We start from the raw sequence: 15,607 nt of genomic DNA, 5'->3' as shown, positions 1-15,607 counted from the left end.
GTCCTTCATGTGATGCACTTCATTTGTTATCTAATCAAGCACCACAGGGGATAGAAAACACAGTACCTTATGGGCATTTTCCAAATCTAATGAAAGACTGTAAACGGTGATGGAAAAACAAACGGTCACAAAGGGACTCCAGAGTGAGTGTTATTGATCAGTGACACTGAGACGGATCAATCTGCATTTAAATAGTGGCCACTGGCTGCTATTACAGAGCCGACTTAATCAAAAAAAAACAAAACCCATTCAAAATGACATTATAAATGAAAACTGTTTAATTTAAAAGAAAAAAGACAATTGCAGGCACATGTGAAGTATTTCCCTTTACTTTTCTGCGTTTGGTTCGAAAAGCGTGGCAGAAAAAGTGCTGGTGTCACAAAGAAAAACATCACATTTCTTCCATTTGGCTCAGAGCAGAAACGTGACTATTTTGCGTCCCGCTGCATTGTCGCCTAACTCTTAGTGCTCACGTGAGCGTCCATGGTCATTTGCCGTGGGAGTAATACATGATTCATTTTATACTGCATTTTTAGTTGCGATATAAAGTAGAAATAATTGTCCAGAAGTCACTAAATAGATTGTTTTTCTTTTCATATATGAGCCGCGTGAACTTTGAACTGTGACAAATTCCATCCGATATTAAACATTATTAGTACTTTTTGCTCACGTGTGTTTATAAAGTTGGTGAATAAGATTTCTTTTTTTCATCACATTGTCTAGGTTGGGCTGGGAAAAGAAAAGGATATAAAACACAAGTCTTATATCCTCTGTATATAGTGTATGTTTAAACATAGTAATGGAAAAAAGCAGCCAGAGCGCTCTGTGTTCTAAGGGTTAAACATGTTTGACTCCGTTTAGAAATAAACCTTTGAGATCATTTTCAGAGATGCTGCTTTATTACTACCAGCCACGGCGATCGGGCTGCTTTTATTCATCGTGAGTGTGTTTACCCTAAAGGATTTATTTGTTCTAAACTACACATTTGCCTGATGGTTTGGATGATTTCTGCGCTAAAAATGGTTTGCAAATGATAACTTGTTTGAGGGTTGAGCCACATCGACCTCAGGTTTGATTTCCTTTGTGCCAAAGACACCGCAGAAAATCTTCTTGTGACCATGATGAGGCAACTTAACATTTCTAACAATGGCCTCACTCGTGCTCCCATCACCTACCTTCTCTCTTTCCCAGTATTCACACCTCGCAATCATCTCTCCCCTTCCATTACCTTCCTCTTCTTCACTGTCACCTCGAATCATTTTTCAGTTTTGAGCTCACAGAACTCCACTTTTGATTCCGCTTCGCTCAGTCTCCTTTGTCCTCGCCGCTGTTCTGCAGTCCCAAGACAGTCTGCAAGCGCTTTTCCCGGATGGCGGGCAACTGCTCGTACAAATCAAAGCCAAAGTCGGCCTGTTGCTGGGGAAGACGGAAGAGCAGCATGTGGTTCTTCAGCACCTGCAAATGAATCCCAGGGGACAGAGGGAAGCGGTGAGAAGAGTGAAGTAGCAGCACAAACAAGAACTGACCGCAACAGTTCCATTGTATTAAATGACTGTGTGTCTGTATTAAGCAAAAATGATATTACTTAAAGAAAATAATACAAACAATGACATAAATAACATAAAAACACAAAGCTACTTTGAAAAGAGAGGAAAGAAGTCAAGCAGGCCAACTGTGATCAATAAAAACAGCAACTGACAAATTAGTCAGAATAATATGTGGGAGAAAAAACATCATTAGTGACTTATGTGAGAAGGAGGTCTAATCAATAAACACTTTGCAGCGTATGAACATCAAAGAGAGTGAAGGGAAGACGTGGCATGGCTTTTACAAAGGAAGAGCACCTCATCAGTCAGGTAGTAGATCTTCCTCAGCATGCTGTGTCGAGCTGCTTCAACCTCCTGGAAAAAAAACAAAAACCTCGTGAGTGCGTTGCACCGATAACTGTGTATTTTTCAGCTTCACCGATGTGGAACAGTGCGTGTAAATAACTCGCAAAGTGAGCCAAGTTGTTCCTCTGACACATAATTAATAAACGGCCACTTTTGTCGTCTCGTACGGTCTAATGCATCGAATGAGCTCACTAAATCCTAGTGAATGGAATGAGCATTTGCCACGAATCAGGACGTCTCCAGCAGCATGTGGCAGTTTGGCCTCAGGTTTGGCTGTGGCTGATTTAACAAAGTCACAAAGCACAGCACTTAGCATACACCACATAACCAGAGGATTTCAGGGCGCAGAAACAGACTTCATAAATAAAAGATATTCAGCTTTTTAAAGACATTTGTGTTTCTGGTTAAAACGTTTCTAATTCTAAACAGGGGTCCCCCCCCCCCAGAAAAGAACAAATTGCCATCAGCGTCTGTAAAGATCCTGGAGAGCTTCAAACTCTGCTAGATGTCAGGCTTCCAATATTAGACATTAAGTTAAGAGGACTTGATATACTATTCGTTAAGCTTCCAGGTTATTTTCTAAATGTAGATTGTACATTTCAGATGTTTTAGCAGCAAATGAAGTTAATATTCCAACATGTTCAGCTTACGTATCCTCAGAATTAAGCTTCCAACTTGGCCACTATTACTTGTACAAACAAGGCGACACCTTTTCAGATAATTCAGCCTCTTTCTGTCATTAGGATATGCAATTTTTGTCCCAATTTTTTATTTGTTTTTAAATCCTTAACCCTAGAACTTTAAACTTTCTATGGTATTTTCTTGTTTTATTGAATGTTTTACTGTTGTTTTTAGGTCTATTGTGTTTTTTATATTTTATTTGTCTTAATATCTCTGATGTACAGCACTTTGTAAACAAACAAGCTTTATAAATGAAGTTGGATTGGATGGTTTTTTTTATCAACTGTGTGTGTGCATTACCTGTGCTGCTGCATCCTGAGAAAAGATGAAGGAGTTGACGTGACACACGGCGACCACATACAGGATGGGACACCAAGACAGCTTCAGGGTTCCCGTCACCAAAGAGCGGAAGTAGAGGTGGAGGAGAGGGAGGGAGTCTTCAGGCGGAGAGGTAAACCGCTCAATCGGGATGGACAACTTCAAAATGAAACACATTCAAATAAATTCATCACAGGGCGCTCACAGAATATTTGTGTTATAATGAAACAGTCAAAGAGACGGAAAAAAGAAGGTCACTGATAATAAAAAAGCAGCAGCATCATCATCATCATCATCATCACCTTCTCCAGAGTGACTCCCAGTGACCTTAGCATTCCCACATGTTCCCCAAACACTGCCAGCCTCATGGTGGCGCTGTACCTCCTCTGCAGGGGCAGGAGAACCCAGCAGCCAAACAGCCAGTCTCCAAATGACACAGCTTCATACTGAGCCAAAAGGGCTGAGTACAAGTCCTGGAATGAGGCCAAACCTGGAGGAGGGACATTCAGGTCCAAAGAGTCCATCCGGGATTGCCTGTAAATGAAAGACGGTCCATTTAGTTTAGAACGACCTCCTTAAAGGGCAAGGATTTGAAACATTAAATGAATGTTATATCAGACCTGGTCAGCAGTCTGAACAGACCCCAGGTCAGTTTCTGCACAGGTCTCTCCAGGAACAGGTCACTGGAACACAGGAACACACAGGAGAGGCGGGCAAACTTGGCCACCGGGGGGATCACCTGTGATAGGAAAAAAAAAATGAATGTTACAGTGACTAATGGCGGCAGAAGTCAGTCTATAACTGAATATTTAGAAGTTACATCAGCCTTTCGCAAACGTGAGAATGTCACAGGCCAATTTCAATTCTGAAATCCTTCCGCAGCCCATAATACACCACTCTAATCAAGAGACACTCCCCTCCATCATGACTGAAGAGTCCAGCATCAACTATGATCTGAGAGAGATGTTTTTAGAGAGTAGGAGGGGATGATAAATCCTGCAACATCTGCTGTACTAGGTATGAAAAGCCAAATAAAAACAAAATTGAATCCCAATGGTTTTGTTGTGTTTGTTCTATAAGTCGATCATAGATATTTCTTGGCGTATCCTCAAAAATAGACGATTTATTGTTCTGGATGTGCAGTAAACACCGGGTTTTGAGGGGATTTTTGAGTGCAGAGACAGATAAATGTTGCACTGAACAAAGAAAACCAGCTCGATTTGAATGTGTACCTTTAGAGCCTCCTCTCTCCACACCTCCAGCAGCAGCAGCCACTGCAGACAGTGGGTCACCACCTGCAAAGCTCCCTGAGGCAGCTCTTCCACGGCTAACACGCCACCGCCGGAAAGCCCGGTTCGCGTGTACAGGCTGACGAGTGGAAGGTAAGGCCAATCGGACGGCAGAGTGGGCCCAGTGAGTTCTGGGAGGAGGTGGGAGCTGATCCAGGGGTTGTGGCCGAGGAGAGCATCTCGAGACAGCAGCACGGCTGACTCCAGGTGGGCCAGTTGAGTGAGGAAGCACCCGCGAATGGATGGCAGCTGGACGCAGGCTTCTCTCAAGAGAGAACCGACAGTCTGGAGAGAGGGAGTGGTGTGGTGTTGTGTCGTCTCATGGAGCTTTAGCTCGCCCAGCTCGATGGCTTCGGGTCCTCCACTGTGGCCCTCACTAGAGGGCAAGCAATCCAACAAATGTACACATATAATAAATATAATAAAATAAACACAGGGAGTGAAGCACGTCAACCATAACTCTTGGCAGTGTGATTTTAAATATAATGTAATTTGAGAAGTTAGATTATCGTTATGACCTCTATACAAGCTAAATGTGATGTAGGGCAAACTAACCACTTCTCATTTACTTCAGTTCTAAACTGCACAAGTGAAACGACTACGATCGACACAATACACAGAAAAACACAGACAAAACAAAAAGGTCAAAATAAACTTTGAAACTGAGGGTGATGATTATTTTGGCACTTACTTGCACCTAACGCAAACTTACGATATGAAGTCCTTGCTGAAGACGACGGTGGAGAGCAGTTCATGTGCCAGGTACTCACTGCCTGGTAATAACCATGTGAGCAGAGCCAGCGCCACCTGGTGGTACAAAGACGCATGTTTTGCTACTTCCTGCTCAATGGGAACCTGAGAAAAGACAGAAAGAACACAGAGTTCACGTGACATTTCCATGACAGGATGTACAAACATCAAAATAACATGTGATCACACAGCAGCACATATTTATGCAAAAATAAAAACGGCTTCGACTCATCGTCTGCCTACCAGTCTGACTGCCAGCCGGAGCAGCAGGTAGAGGAGATGGTGTTCGTGTCGGAGAAGCCAGGCTCCGGTGAGAGACAGGGTGGGTGTGGCCCGACTGCAACCACGAAGGTAAACAATCACAGGTTCTGACAAGAGGAGACCCTTGAACTACACGGCGTAAAGGACAAAAAGCAGACACAGAAGAGAGAAAAGAGTTAGATAAAATACATTTGGGATGTCACAACAAGAGGGCAGCAAGATGCAAACCACAGACAGGATGCAGATTAAGATTAAGAGCCTAACCACAGACTAAATAGTTTAGTAATTTGTTTCCACGCTGACTGGAGATCAGAAAAGCAGTAAAGTAAACCCCATAATCACCTCAACTCTTTTCTCTGTCCTAGGATTACATATAATACATATAAAATAATACTATAAAAACCTACCTTACAGCTGAGACCTTTGTGGATGCCTGTGATTGTTTGCAGAAGGAGACTCAGCCCCGTGAGAAGAGGGAAGGGGGAACCTGGGACAACAAGGCCTGGGCGAGTCCTCCAGTCAGAGCACACCAAACCTGGAAGACTGGGAGTGGTTTCTGGACCACGACGACTAGACTGGACAGTGCACACTACTGAGGAAGACCTGGTGTCGCAAAAGCAAAAAAAGAAATGAATAAATAAATATTTTTACCACATCACAACTAATAACGTAGCTGATACTGAACGTATGATTTCCAATCTCGCCTTTTCTGTCGGAGGTAAATAACAAGCAGAACATTCTGATGCCACATTGGTTTGGTTTTAACCCAAACTTGTTCAGTAAGTTCACAGCGGCCGAGATCTTTCACCTAATTCTATCTAATCTGGTCCTTTTCAGCCAAATGTAATCATCCTCCTTCCTTTATGGAAATGTGATTTTCTCAGACACACACGATAAATCGCGGTCACATCACGCAGTGACAAACTTGTGACCATGTGACCGCCCAAATCAAATCAGTTTGTCTTTGAGTTTCGTTGAAAACGTGAAGAGTTTCTGAGATTCCTGAGCAATTACATTCATGAGAGAGGGATGGAGAGAACAATGCTTTACGCTACCGCAGTTTTCACATTAACTCTTTCATCTGACTTAAGGTAAAGCAAACATACCTGAGGTTTCCCATCAGGTCTTGTACGACATGGTGAGAAAACAACGGGAGGAGAACCTCCGATGTGAGCTGCTCCAGTTCTTGAAGAGTCTCCACTGGCTTAAAGCAATTCTGAGAAACAGAGTTTGATTAGATTGATTGATTAGCTTGCATTTTACACTACATACATTACTATTTGTCAAGTTTTGTCTTGTCATTTTACAGAAATTCACCTCAGAAACATTCATGGATTTGTTCACTTAACAAACAAAGAGTGGCTGTGGTAAAGAAGTGCAAAAAGAGAGATAATACCTGTCTGGAGAGATGATGATAGTAAGCGTCTAGGTAGACCAGGTAAGCAGGTATGAGAGTGACACTGCTGTCTTTCTGACCTGGATTATCAAGGCCTTTCACAAAGCCTTTCAAATGGCCCAGCAAGGACGTGTGCAACCCTGTGACATGACCCCAAGACACTGGCGGAGGAGGGGGGCACTCTTCTCCCTGAGAGCTGTGGTAAAAACATGGAAACGGTTTTATGTCAAAATAACCAGTGATGTTGTGCGACGACTCCAGGGCAGCGCAATTTCATTGATCCCATTTCAGTCGTCCGTACCTGACCATGCCAGCCTGGAGCTCCTGATGGCATCCGGCGGTGTGTGTGACCTGTGTGAGTAAAGAGAGCAGAGCCAGAACCCGCTGAAGCTGCAGCGGCAACAGATCCGACGGGTCCAGGGATCGGTGAACCGACTGTAGCGCCTTCACTAAAGCCGGATACAGGTCTCTGAGGAGAAATAACGACAAGCCGAGCGCTGCGTAAAAACCATGGGCAGCATATAAAAGGTGGATTGAGTCTTATTGAATAGTCACCAGGGGGTGATACTGCATCTGAAAATGAGCCTGTTTCTTGCTTGATTTATGGCGTCAGTAGACATTTTCCTTAGGAGTTAATGGCCTCAATCGCTAGTTTTATCCTTCTGAAGTTCCTCATGATGTCAAGCTTGTACATTATGCTCCCATTTATAAAGATAATAGACGATAAAGCACGACACACAGTGTAGGAGGTTCAAAAACTCATGGTGACTGTCAAATCTTCCACTTTTTATATACAGTCTATGAGAAGGACCGACGAGGTAAGTATCCAGACATAGAACACAGAATGAAATGAAATCTTTCACAGATATTAACTCACATGTATAAGTTACAGGCCTGTCCATAGCCGGCTGCAACGGCCCACAGCCTGTAGGCTTCAGTGGAGACCCTGAGAGCCTCTGTGGGCTCCAGCAGCAGCTCACTGAACTCGGCGCTCAGGAGACAAGACAGACGCTCCCTCACTCTCAGAGAGTTTAACTGAAGAAAGAAGAGAGAGGAAGATATATTATTAATGCATGAAGACATATGAAAAGTCAAAAAGGTGCACAGATCTTTAACAGATGTTGCAAATCATTGTTGTTCGCAGTTTATTTTAGAAAATTAACCCTTCTGTTGTCACTAATTCTCATTACCATAACTCCTAGACCGCTTGTGATATCTAGAATATTCAAAAACTACCGGAAAGCAGAGAAAAAGAGCTTAGAGGGACCATATACCTTATATCATTACGGTAGCCCTCAGGACTTCTCAGTACCTGAATATCATGGTAAGAACCCTCTTATCATATCATATATATCATATAATATATTTTTGTATGCAATTTGTGTAATGACTTACTGATGACTTACTACATTTTGCTATTTGCTATTTTACAGCTCATTTGTGATGGAGTTAACGGCAATAAAACAAAATAGAAGAGTAGTAGATAGAAGAGAGTAACAAAAGACTATATCTGAGGCAAATGGACACGGTTGTACGTTTGAGGTTGAGCCTGTAACTTCTGTAAAGTTTTTATTATATGTTATTTTCTCATTTCTAGGGTCAATTTTTCTCAAACTAAACTTTTCTTACACAGTTCACTGTGGTCACGTGGAAACCAAGCTGCACAGAGAAGGCCTTGTCGTCGCATCTCTACCACAGACCATTGTCTTCTTTCTTATGCTCGTGCTGAGTTTGGTCACAGACTAATTATGACATCACTCACAAGCTGTCTGTTCTGCTCTATTCTGTGGCAGACCAAAGGCGAGCAGTTATGCGAGATAAAAGTAAAACTTTAGGATGAGATGATCTCTTTCATACATCATATTGTAGCATTTTCACACTTACGAGTCTGGCACACGCATGTCTGCCAGAGGAAGCAAGAACTCTCAAGAGCTTCACGGCGCTGGTCTGTGGAAGTCCGTACACTGACTGAGGAAGGGGCGACGATGGTGGCGCCCAAGAGGTGGGAAGAAACTCTGATATCACGGTCTCCATCAGACGAGGACAGTCCAACACCTGAGGAGTGAATACATCGCTGATAAATTTGGCCAGAAGATGTTTTTGGATGATAATAATCCAGTGAAAGACTGTTACTGTCGTTTACCTGTGTGGCAGATGAAGAGGAGTGCCGGGCAATACGAGTCAGGATGCCCAGGACATCCTGGACCACTCGGGGAGATGGTCGCATCACCTCGAGGATGTAACGTAACCTGGGGAGCAGTTTCATTTTAAGCAGACCCTGAAAAAAACGACAAAGAATAAACAGTCAATCTTCATTTACAGGACTTTGTGTAAAATGTAAGTGAAATGATTTACCTCCTCCTTCTTCTGGCTTGTGTACAATCACATGATTGTATAAACTGTTGTTTTTTCTATGCCTTTACATTATATCCATAGCTGGGTCAGCTCTACGGAGGCTGACATTTCTTTCTTTCTTTTTATTTTGCTCCTTTCATCAAAGTGTCGAGTACAATACAGTACAATGTTACACAAATCCTTAATTGCTTTTGAGACAACACTTTCCACGATTGGAAAGGATCAGTGAGAAGAATATAATTCTTATTTATGTCGGCCCCTTACTTAAACTCAAAGAATCTTAGATGGTCTGTCACTTACAGTTAGCTACACCCCTTAGATTACATCAACAACAAAAACAAAAACAGTGGTCATTTTCAAGACCAAAATAACAAAAAATGTAAACATCCAATCAAATGTCCAATGTATATTTTATCACGTTTTGTTTTTTTTTAAATGAAAAACGTGTTCTGTTGAGAATTCCAGGATTTTACACCAAAAACAGAAGCACACATTTGCTTTATGGTGGTCCGAGCAACTTTAAATCAACTCTCCTCTTATGATTTTCATCTTCTGACGTGAACACAAATGCAATACTTTGTTAAACATCGTCAACAGTGTCTGTAATTCTATTATCTCTTTAAGTTTCAACAACCCTGATTTAAGAAAACACCTTTAATGTCATAGTAATAAAAATGATCTATTTCAATAATAATACAAATATTATCGGATGATGTTATCTGCTTCTTTACCTTGACAACATCCTGTTGGGCCACATCATGATCACTCTTCCTCTCTTCCTTCTCCTTGGCCGTCTCCTTCATAATTTCATCCAGCCCTTCATCCTCCTCATCTTCTTCCTCCTGAGCAGATGGCAGCAGAGGGAAGGTGGCCAGACCACAAAACCAGGAGAAGGTGTAATCCAAACACTCCTGAGAGGGAGAAGACACAGAAGTGAAATACTTTTACAAATAAATAGTGACACAACATAAATAACCACTCTGTGCTTCTGCATGTTTTTAACTTGACAGAATCACTGCACAGTCACATGCTTGTCAACGAAAACGAGTGAAGGCTCTGATTATGTCGTTGGCTTACCTCGTCTTCTGCACACACGAGAAGTGCTTTCAGTGCATGCACAGACGCAGACATCACTCCTTCCACGCCGTCGTCCAAGGCAAAGCGGAGCAAGAAGAGCAGGCCGGCGTCAAGCAAAGTCGCCGTCATGCTGCTGTTGAGAAGGGACAGGTATTCTCCAGCACGTGCCTGCAGGGTAAAAACAATGAGCAGAGGGAGTAAAGGAGCTGCCGATGTGTGTGTGGCATTATGCGAGTGTGTTTATTTTGTGTACCTTTGAGAGGATGTTGGCTAAAGTGCCGAGGGCCAGACTCCTCTGCTGGATCACCTGACTCCGAGACAACAAGAAGAGCTCCTGCAGGGAGTAACCTGCCCGCTGGGGGTGAAAAATCCTCAGTGTCAAAAATTGAGTCATTAAAAAACAAACGGACCAGGGGCTTTGTGTATATTATGTATTGTTTTTTGTCTTACTTTAATCGATTCATTGTCTATTCTGTTATCTGACCGACTTTTTGATTCGGTGACAAGTAACTTTCCCCGGCACAGGACCAATAACGATAAATGTATTACATCTTTGTCAAGAAAGTAAAATATGACATGACCCTGACCCAAACTATTTGTTTGTAGGGAAAAAATTAAAATAAACTAAAGATAACTAAAGAGTTATTAAAGAGCTAATAACTAAACCTGAATATGGCTCTAAACATTATAGCACTGCAAGATTTATACACACGAGACAAACACATTTTCTTGGTGCCTACAAACCTCTGGCTCCTCTCCATGATGGTGCAAACCCAGGTGAGTGGGCAGATCCTTAGTGGGTGGTATCAACCTCCCGGCAAAGTCAAAACGAGCCTGCATGGCCTATCAGGACACACAAAAGACTTGTATTAGTCTGGAAAACTGAGAATGGTATACGTCCTTTTCTTCTGCTGGTACAATGAGGAATAATCTCCCTACCTTCTTGGTTCCTTTCCTTCGTGGTGCGGGCAAATCTCTCATCCACTCCAGCTTCTCTGGCTCCAGCTTATCCATATGGACCCACTCTTTCTGAGGCTTTACTGGCAGATCTTCTTCTGTATAATCACACATACACACAGTCAGATAACAGACAAAATGCATGTAGTATGTAGAGATATATGCATAAAATCAACTAAGCGTGGGCTTTTCTTGGACACCTTGACTGTGGGACACACATTTTATTAGGTACACATGATAAAGTGTCTGTTAACGCAATATCTTATCAGAAATTCAATGCATTTAAGTTCAGAAACATGGTCAGGATGACCTGCTGAAGTTCAAACTGAGCATCAAAATGGTGATTTAAGTGGTTGTTGGTGCCAGATGGGCTGCTCTGAGTATTTCAGAGAGGTCAGAGGAGAACAGCCAGACTGGTTCAAAATGATTAAAAGGTAACAGTAAGTCACAACACTGACACAAATTACTACTTGTTACAACATGTCAATCTTGAGGCAGATGGACGACAGCAGCAGGAGCGCAATTTTGATTTCATTTTTAATCTAATGTGGCTAAAAAAAAAGGAAATCTTACCCTCAGCACTTCTACTTCCAACAGCTAGAATTAAAAATGCTCCGTAAGAAGATGAGGCAATGTCTGGCTATTTATTCTCAACCCAAAAACGAGGACATGTCTCAAAGGGAAAGGTGCAAGAAGCAATAAATAATGTTTGGCAGGGACAACAAAAACAGCTTTAGTCTTTTTTTTTTTTGCAAAACAGAATGGTATAAATGATGTGTAAGACATGTCCGCCTGTGATCCATGAGCAATACTTTCATCAGGACTGGGAGCATTCTCTCAGTGATCTGCAGTAACTTAATTGCAGAGAGTGGCTGCTTCTGGCTCCGCCTGCTCTTTCTTCTAATCACACAAAGTGAAGTCAATGATCAGTTTTATGTCTGGAATTACGCCATGCAGCACAAGCGTCCTGCATGAATTACACAATTAGCAGCCAGCCTTTATACACAGAGGAAAAGGCATAGAGAGGAAGGAAGTAAAGAGCAGGAAGCTCAGGACAGACGAAAACAAGGAGCGACAGGAGACGGTGCCAGGTTTGCTGATGTGCAGTATCACTGATGAAATATACAGATTCAGCAAAAGGGATCACAATTTGACTAATCTGAATGAAGAAAGAGGTGATGTGAAATAATTACTGACATAATAGAGAACAGAAACTGGCAAGATGGTTGGGGCACCAGTTAGCTCAGTTCATAGAGCTGGCACCCTGTAGGGCAAAGGGCACATTAAGGGTTCGATTCCACAGTGAATCCACCCACGATTACCCCCACACATCCCCCCAAAAGGCAAAAAGATATCTTTAAAAAAAAGGTTAATATTGAAAACATGCGTACCTGTTATAGATGACGGCACTTCCTCCTCCTCTTCCTCCTCCTCTCCTTCCATCTCCACCTCTAGAGGTTTCTCAAACAACGCAGCGTTGCTGGAGGAGCCTGACTCACTGCTCCCAGTTTCAATGTGTTTGGATGGGGGTGCTGAAGACGGGACGCGCTGGTCTTTGCGAGATCTAACAAACTCCACGAGTCTCGGATCTGGGAAGCAGAAATAATTGCGTTACACACTGACGAACGTTCCTGATGTGCTACACATTACGGTCCATGTTTTCATTTAAATCTATCAGTGTTACCAATTATTTATCTGAAGTGTGACTGCCCACACTTCTCATAGTAACATAGCAGTAGAAAAGGTCCCAACTTATTGCCATTGCAATAAGACTAAGACTTATACTTTGGCGCTACTGGCTGCTGATTGTTTGTTTATACGTGCACTCAGATTAAAATAATGACCAGGTTCTTCCTTAGTGTCTGAAATAATATCAGCGATTTATTTTCTCCCAATGTCGACATTAAACATGCATGTTTCTATTAGCAGTAAACGAATCAAAAACAAAACAAACCCGAGCACAGTAGAAAACTGTTTGCCTCATCAACACCTGAGTAAAGTGACTCAAAGTGACTCAAATAACCCAGCATATAAGAAATTAAATACAACTCAGGCCACATGGTTGGTGTAGTGGTTAGCACTCTTGCCTTTGCAGCAAAAAGACCCAGATTCAAGCCCCGGTTGGAACAAGGGCCTTTCTCCCTGTGTTTGCGTGGGTTTTCTCCGGGTTCTCCTGCTTCTTCCCAGTCCAAAAACATGCAATATGGGTATTAAGTGCTTCCTACCAAGCTGAGTTAAGAGTTTCTTCTGCTCCTCCACGATCTCAGACTGAGACATCGTCTGGAGTCTGGCCTGGTTCTCCCTGTGAATCCTCATGGTTTCTCCTGAGCTATCAGGTCCCCCAAGACCCTGACCAGACACCAACCTCGGACCAGAGACCAGAGGTGGTTCTAGAAAACAGAAAGAGGTGAGAATTAAATTATAAAATGTTATAATACACAGTATAACATCCTCACATCACAACGTGAAGTTTACTCATATTCTCCTGCAAAATCACACTGACCTGTCTCCATACTAGTCTCAGGAGGACGATTCTGCTGCCTTGTTTCAGGTGTTTGAGCAGATTCAGTAGAACAATGTAACAGCGTCTTCGCTTCCTTCAGTCTTTGAGCTGCAATCTGACGAGCAAAGATGCTTTTCTTTCCTCCAACTGAAGACAGAGGTGCCTGGTGACAGAGGAATGGATTCATTTGAATTAAAAGATAGTGTAAAAAAGTGAGTTTGTCATTTGAATTATGCACTTTGAGAAGAATGGCTGTAACGTCTTTGTACCTGACTGTTGTTTTCTGAGCGGTGAACTACTTTGGGGAAAGCCACACCAGTAAATGCTGGTAAAGATATTGGTGTTGAACTTGTGTCTCTCTCCTTAAAATAAAGAATAATATTAATTGTACAGGGGTGGGGAAAAAAGAAAAACAAGCAACTGAAACTTTGTATGGTGCGTCGACTCACAACCAACACTTACAACAATCCTAGAGAGAACAGCACTGATGTGAGTGTCGTGCCTGTCCAGCCTCTCCCCAGGATCCTCATCCTCGAAGGTGACACGACTGGCTTTGAAGCGAGATTTCTTCGGTGGCGCTGGAGTCAGAGAGGGGAGCTGGTCTGGAAGATCTACAACAAACACAAAGATCAACAGTATGACTGTAGTTGGTGTAGCTGGCTCTTGGTTCAGATCAGCAGTAATATAATTTAATCTCTACTTCTTGTTAAACACATCAAAACGTGGACTGTCAGCGAGTACATTTTCATACCTTCTATGGAAACCACATCCCTCTCACGTGCTCCAGTCTCCCCGTTGTGTTCTCCTCCGCCCACACCAGCCTCGCCTCTCCTCTTGTCAGGACGGCGGACCACATTAGCAGCAGATGGGGCACCAGAGGTCAGAAACCGCTCCTGCTCTCTCAGGAGGTCTGCCTCCGAGTCGGTTGGCTTGGGACGCCGCAACATCCCTTTTAAGGGCACAAAAGGTTGATATTAATGGCAGTGCAGTGCAATGATACAGTCAACCTGGGCCAAAACATGAGGTAGACCTCCATTGTTTTCATGTGCATTTAAGATGTGCTCTTTTGGAATATCACATTAATGCTTTTTAGTTTGTTGAGTAAATGACAAACAACGCCCAGATATCTTGAGACTAAAACTATGCCCCAGCTTTGGCATTTCCCTGCACTGGAAAAATAGCAGAAATTGTGTAATAGAGGTGGTGTGTCAACTCAGAGGAAGAAGCTAATATTACTACAATAATACATAGGAAGCAGCAACAAAACACAACCATGTATCAACAGCAACTAGTGCTCTAAATTTACATCATAATGTGGGGACTACCTGCTGCTTAATAACAGCAGTATATGGAAGTCTTCCATTGATCACATTTTAGAAAATTTGACTACATTTTGCAAAAAATTTGACTATAACCCAAGTTATTCATGTCCCAAATCCAGCAAATACAGGAAACATGTATGCAGTAGTAAAAGTATGTTGAACCTGGAGTGTAACCCTAATTAATGGTATTGGTAAAACCTGAGTTTGTCCAACTATTCAATATCGAGAAATGTCTGCGCTATAAATTAAATTCAACATTAAGTCGTTCCCACACACATGTCACAGACTTTGACAGACCAAAAATCAACAAAGTTGGTGCTGCCCTGAGAGTTTAGCACATAGTTCCTTTCACTGTCCAGCAAAGGACACACGGGGCCAAACTTGGACGAGTTTGGACAAATTAATGGCCAGTTTTAATGTGACCAAAACACACACTGCCTCGTTTTCACGTGTAGTGTTACTAAGTTTACATTGAACACGCGCCGAGGGGGAATTGTATCGTGCCGTTAACGTTAGCTTAGCCTTAGCTTGACGTCACTGACCTCTCTCAGTCTAGGCTTTATATCATGAAAAGCGTCGCCAGACTGTGTAACGACAGTGTGGATGTTTTCTACTGCTGTAAAAGCGTGTGTTGTTGTGTCAGCTAACCTTCATTTAAGTGCAGGACTCCGCGAGTGTGTTCTCATCCCAAGTGAACACACGGAAGACTTTCAACGTGACACTGAGTCGTTGCCTTCAAAATAAAAGTTCTGTCGACATGAACGGAAAAGGTCGACGAGAGAAGACTTCAACAAAATCAAAGATAT

The 15,607-nt window shown here is 42.6% G+C and overlaps 1 protein-coding gene across 1 annotated transcript; it reads right to left on the bottom strand.

Moving 5' to 3' along the window:
• Positions 1-255: 255 nt before the first annotated feature.
• rpap1 (RNA polymerase II associated protein 1) lies at positions 256-15,519 on the bottom strand. The gene is made up of 27 exons (XM_044047964.1): positions 15,450-15,519; positions 14,231-14,428; positions 13,942-14,090; positions 13,749-13,841; positions 13,480-13,642; positions 13,202-13,366; positions 12,368-12,565; positions 10,959-11,074; positions 10,764-10,862; positions 10,273-10,374; positions 10,020-10,187; positions 9,674-9,853; positions 8,731-8,865; positions 8,472-8,642; positions 7,465-7,622; positions 6,889-7,056; positions 6,588-6,783; positions 6,298-6,407; positions 5,599-5,794; positions 5,174-5,320; positions 4,893-5,035; positions 4,124-4,556; positions 3,512-3,630; positions 3,194-3,425; positions 2,874-3,050; positions 1,845-1,901; positions 256-1,455 (listed from the first exon to the last, which is right to left on the bottom strand). The coding sequence occupies exons 2-27, from the start codon at positions 14,424-14,426 to the stop codon at positions 1,306-1,308; spliced, it is 4,221 nt and encodes a 1,406-aa protein (XP_043903899.1). The 5' UTR covers positions 14,427-14,428; positions 15,450-15,519; the 3' UTR covers positions 256-1,305.
• Positions 15,520-15,607: the final 88 nt, after the last annotated feature.

Source organism: Solea senegalensis, linkage group LG16 (genome assembly GCF_019176455.1).
Source record: "Solea senegalensis isolate Sse05_10M linkage group LG16, IFAPA_SoseM_1, whole genome shotgun sequence".
Taxonomy (NCBI): domain Eukaryota; kingdom Metazoa; phylum Chordata; class Actinopteri; order Pleuronectiformes; family Soleidae; genus Solea; species Solea senegalensis.
The sequence above is the reverse complement of the archived record's forward strand: the minus strand, read 5'-3'. Positions and strand labels throughout refer to the sequence as shown.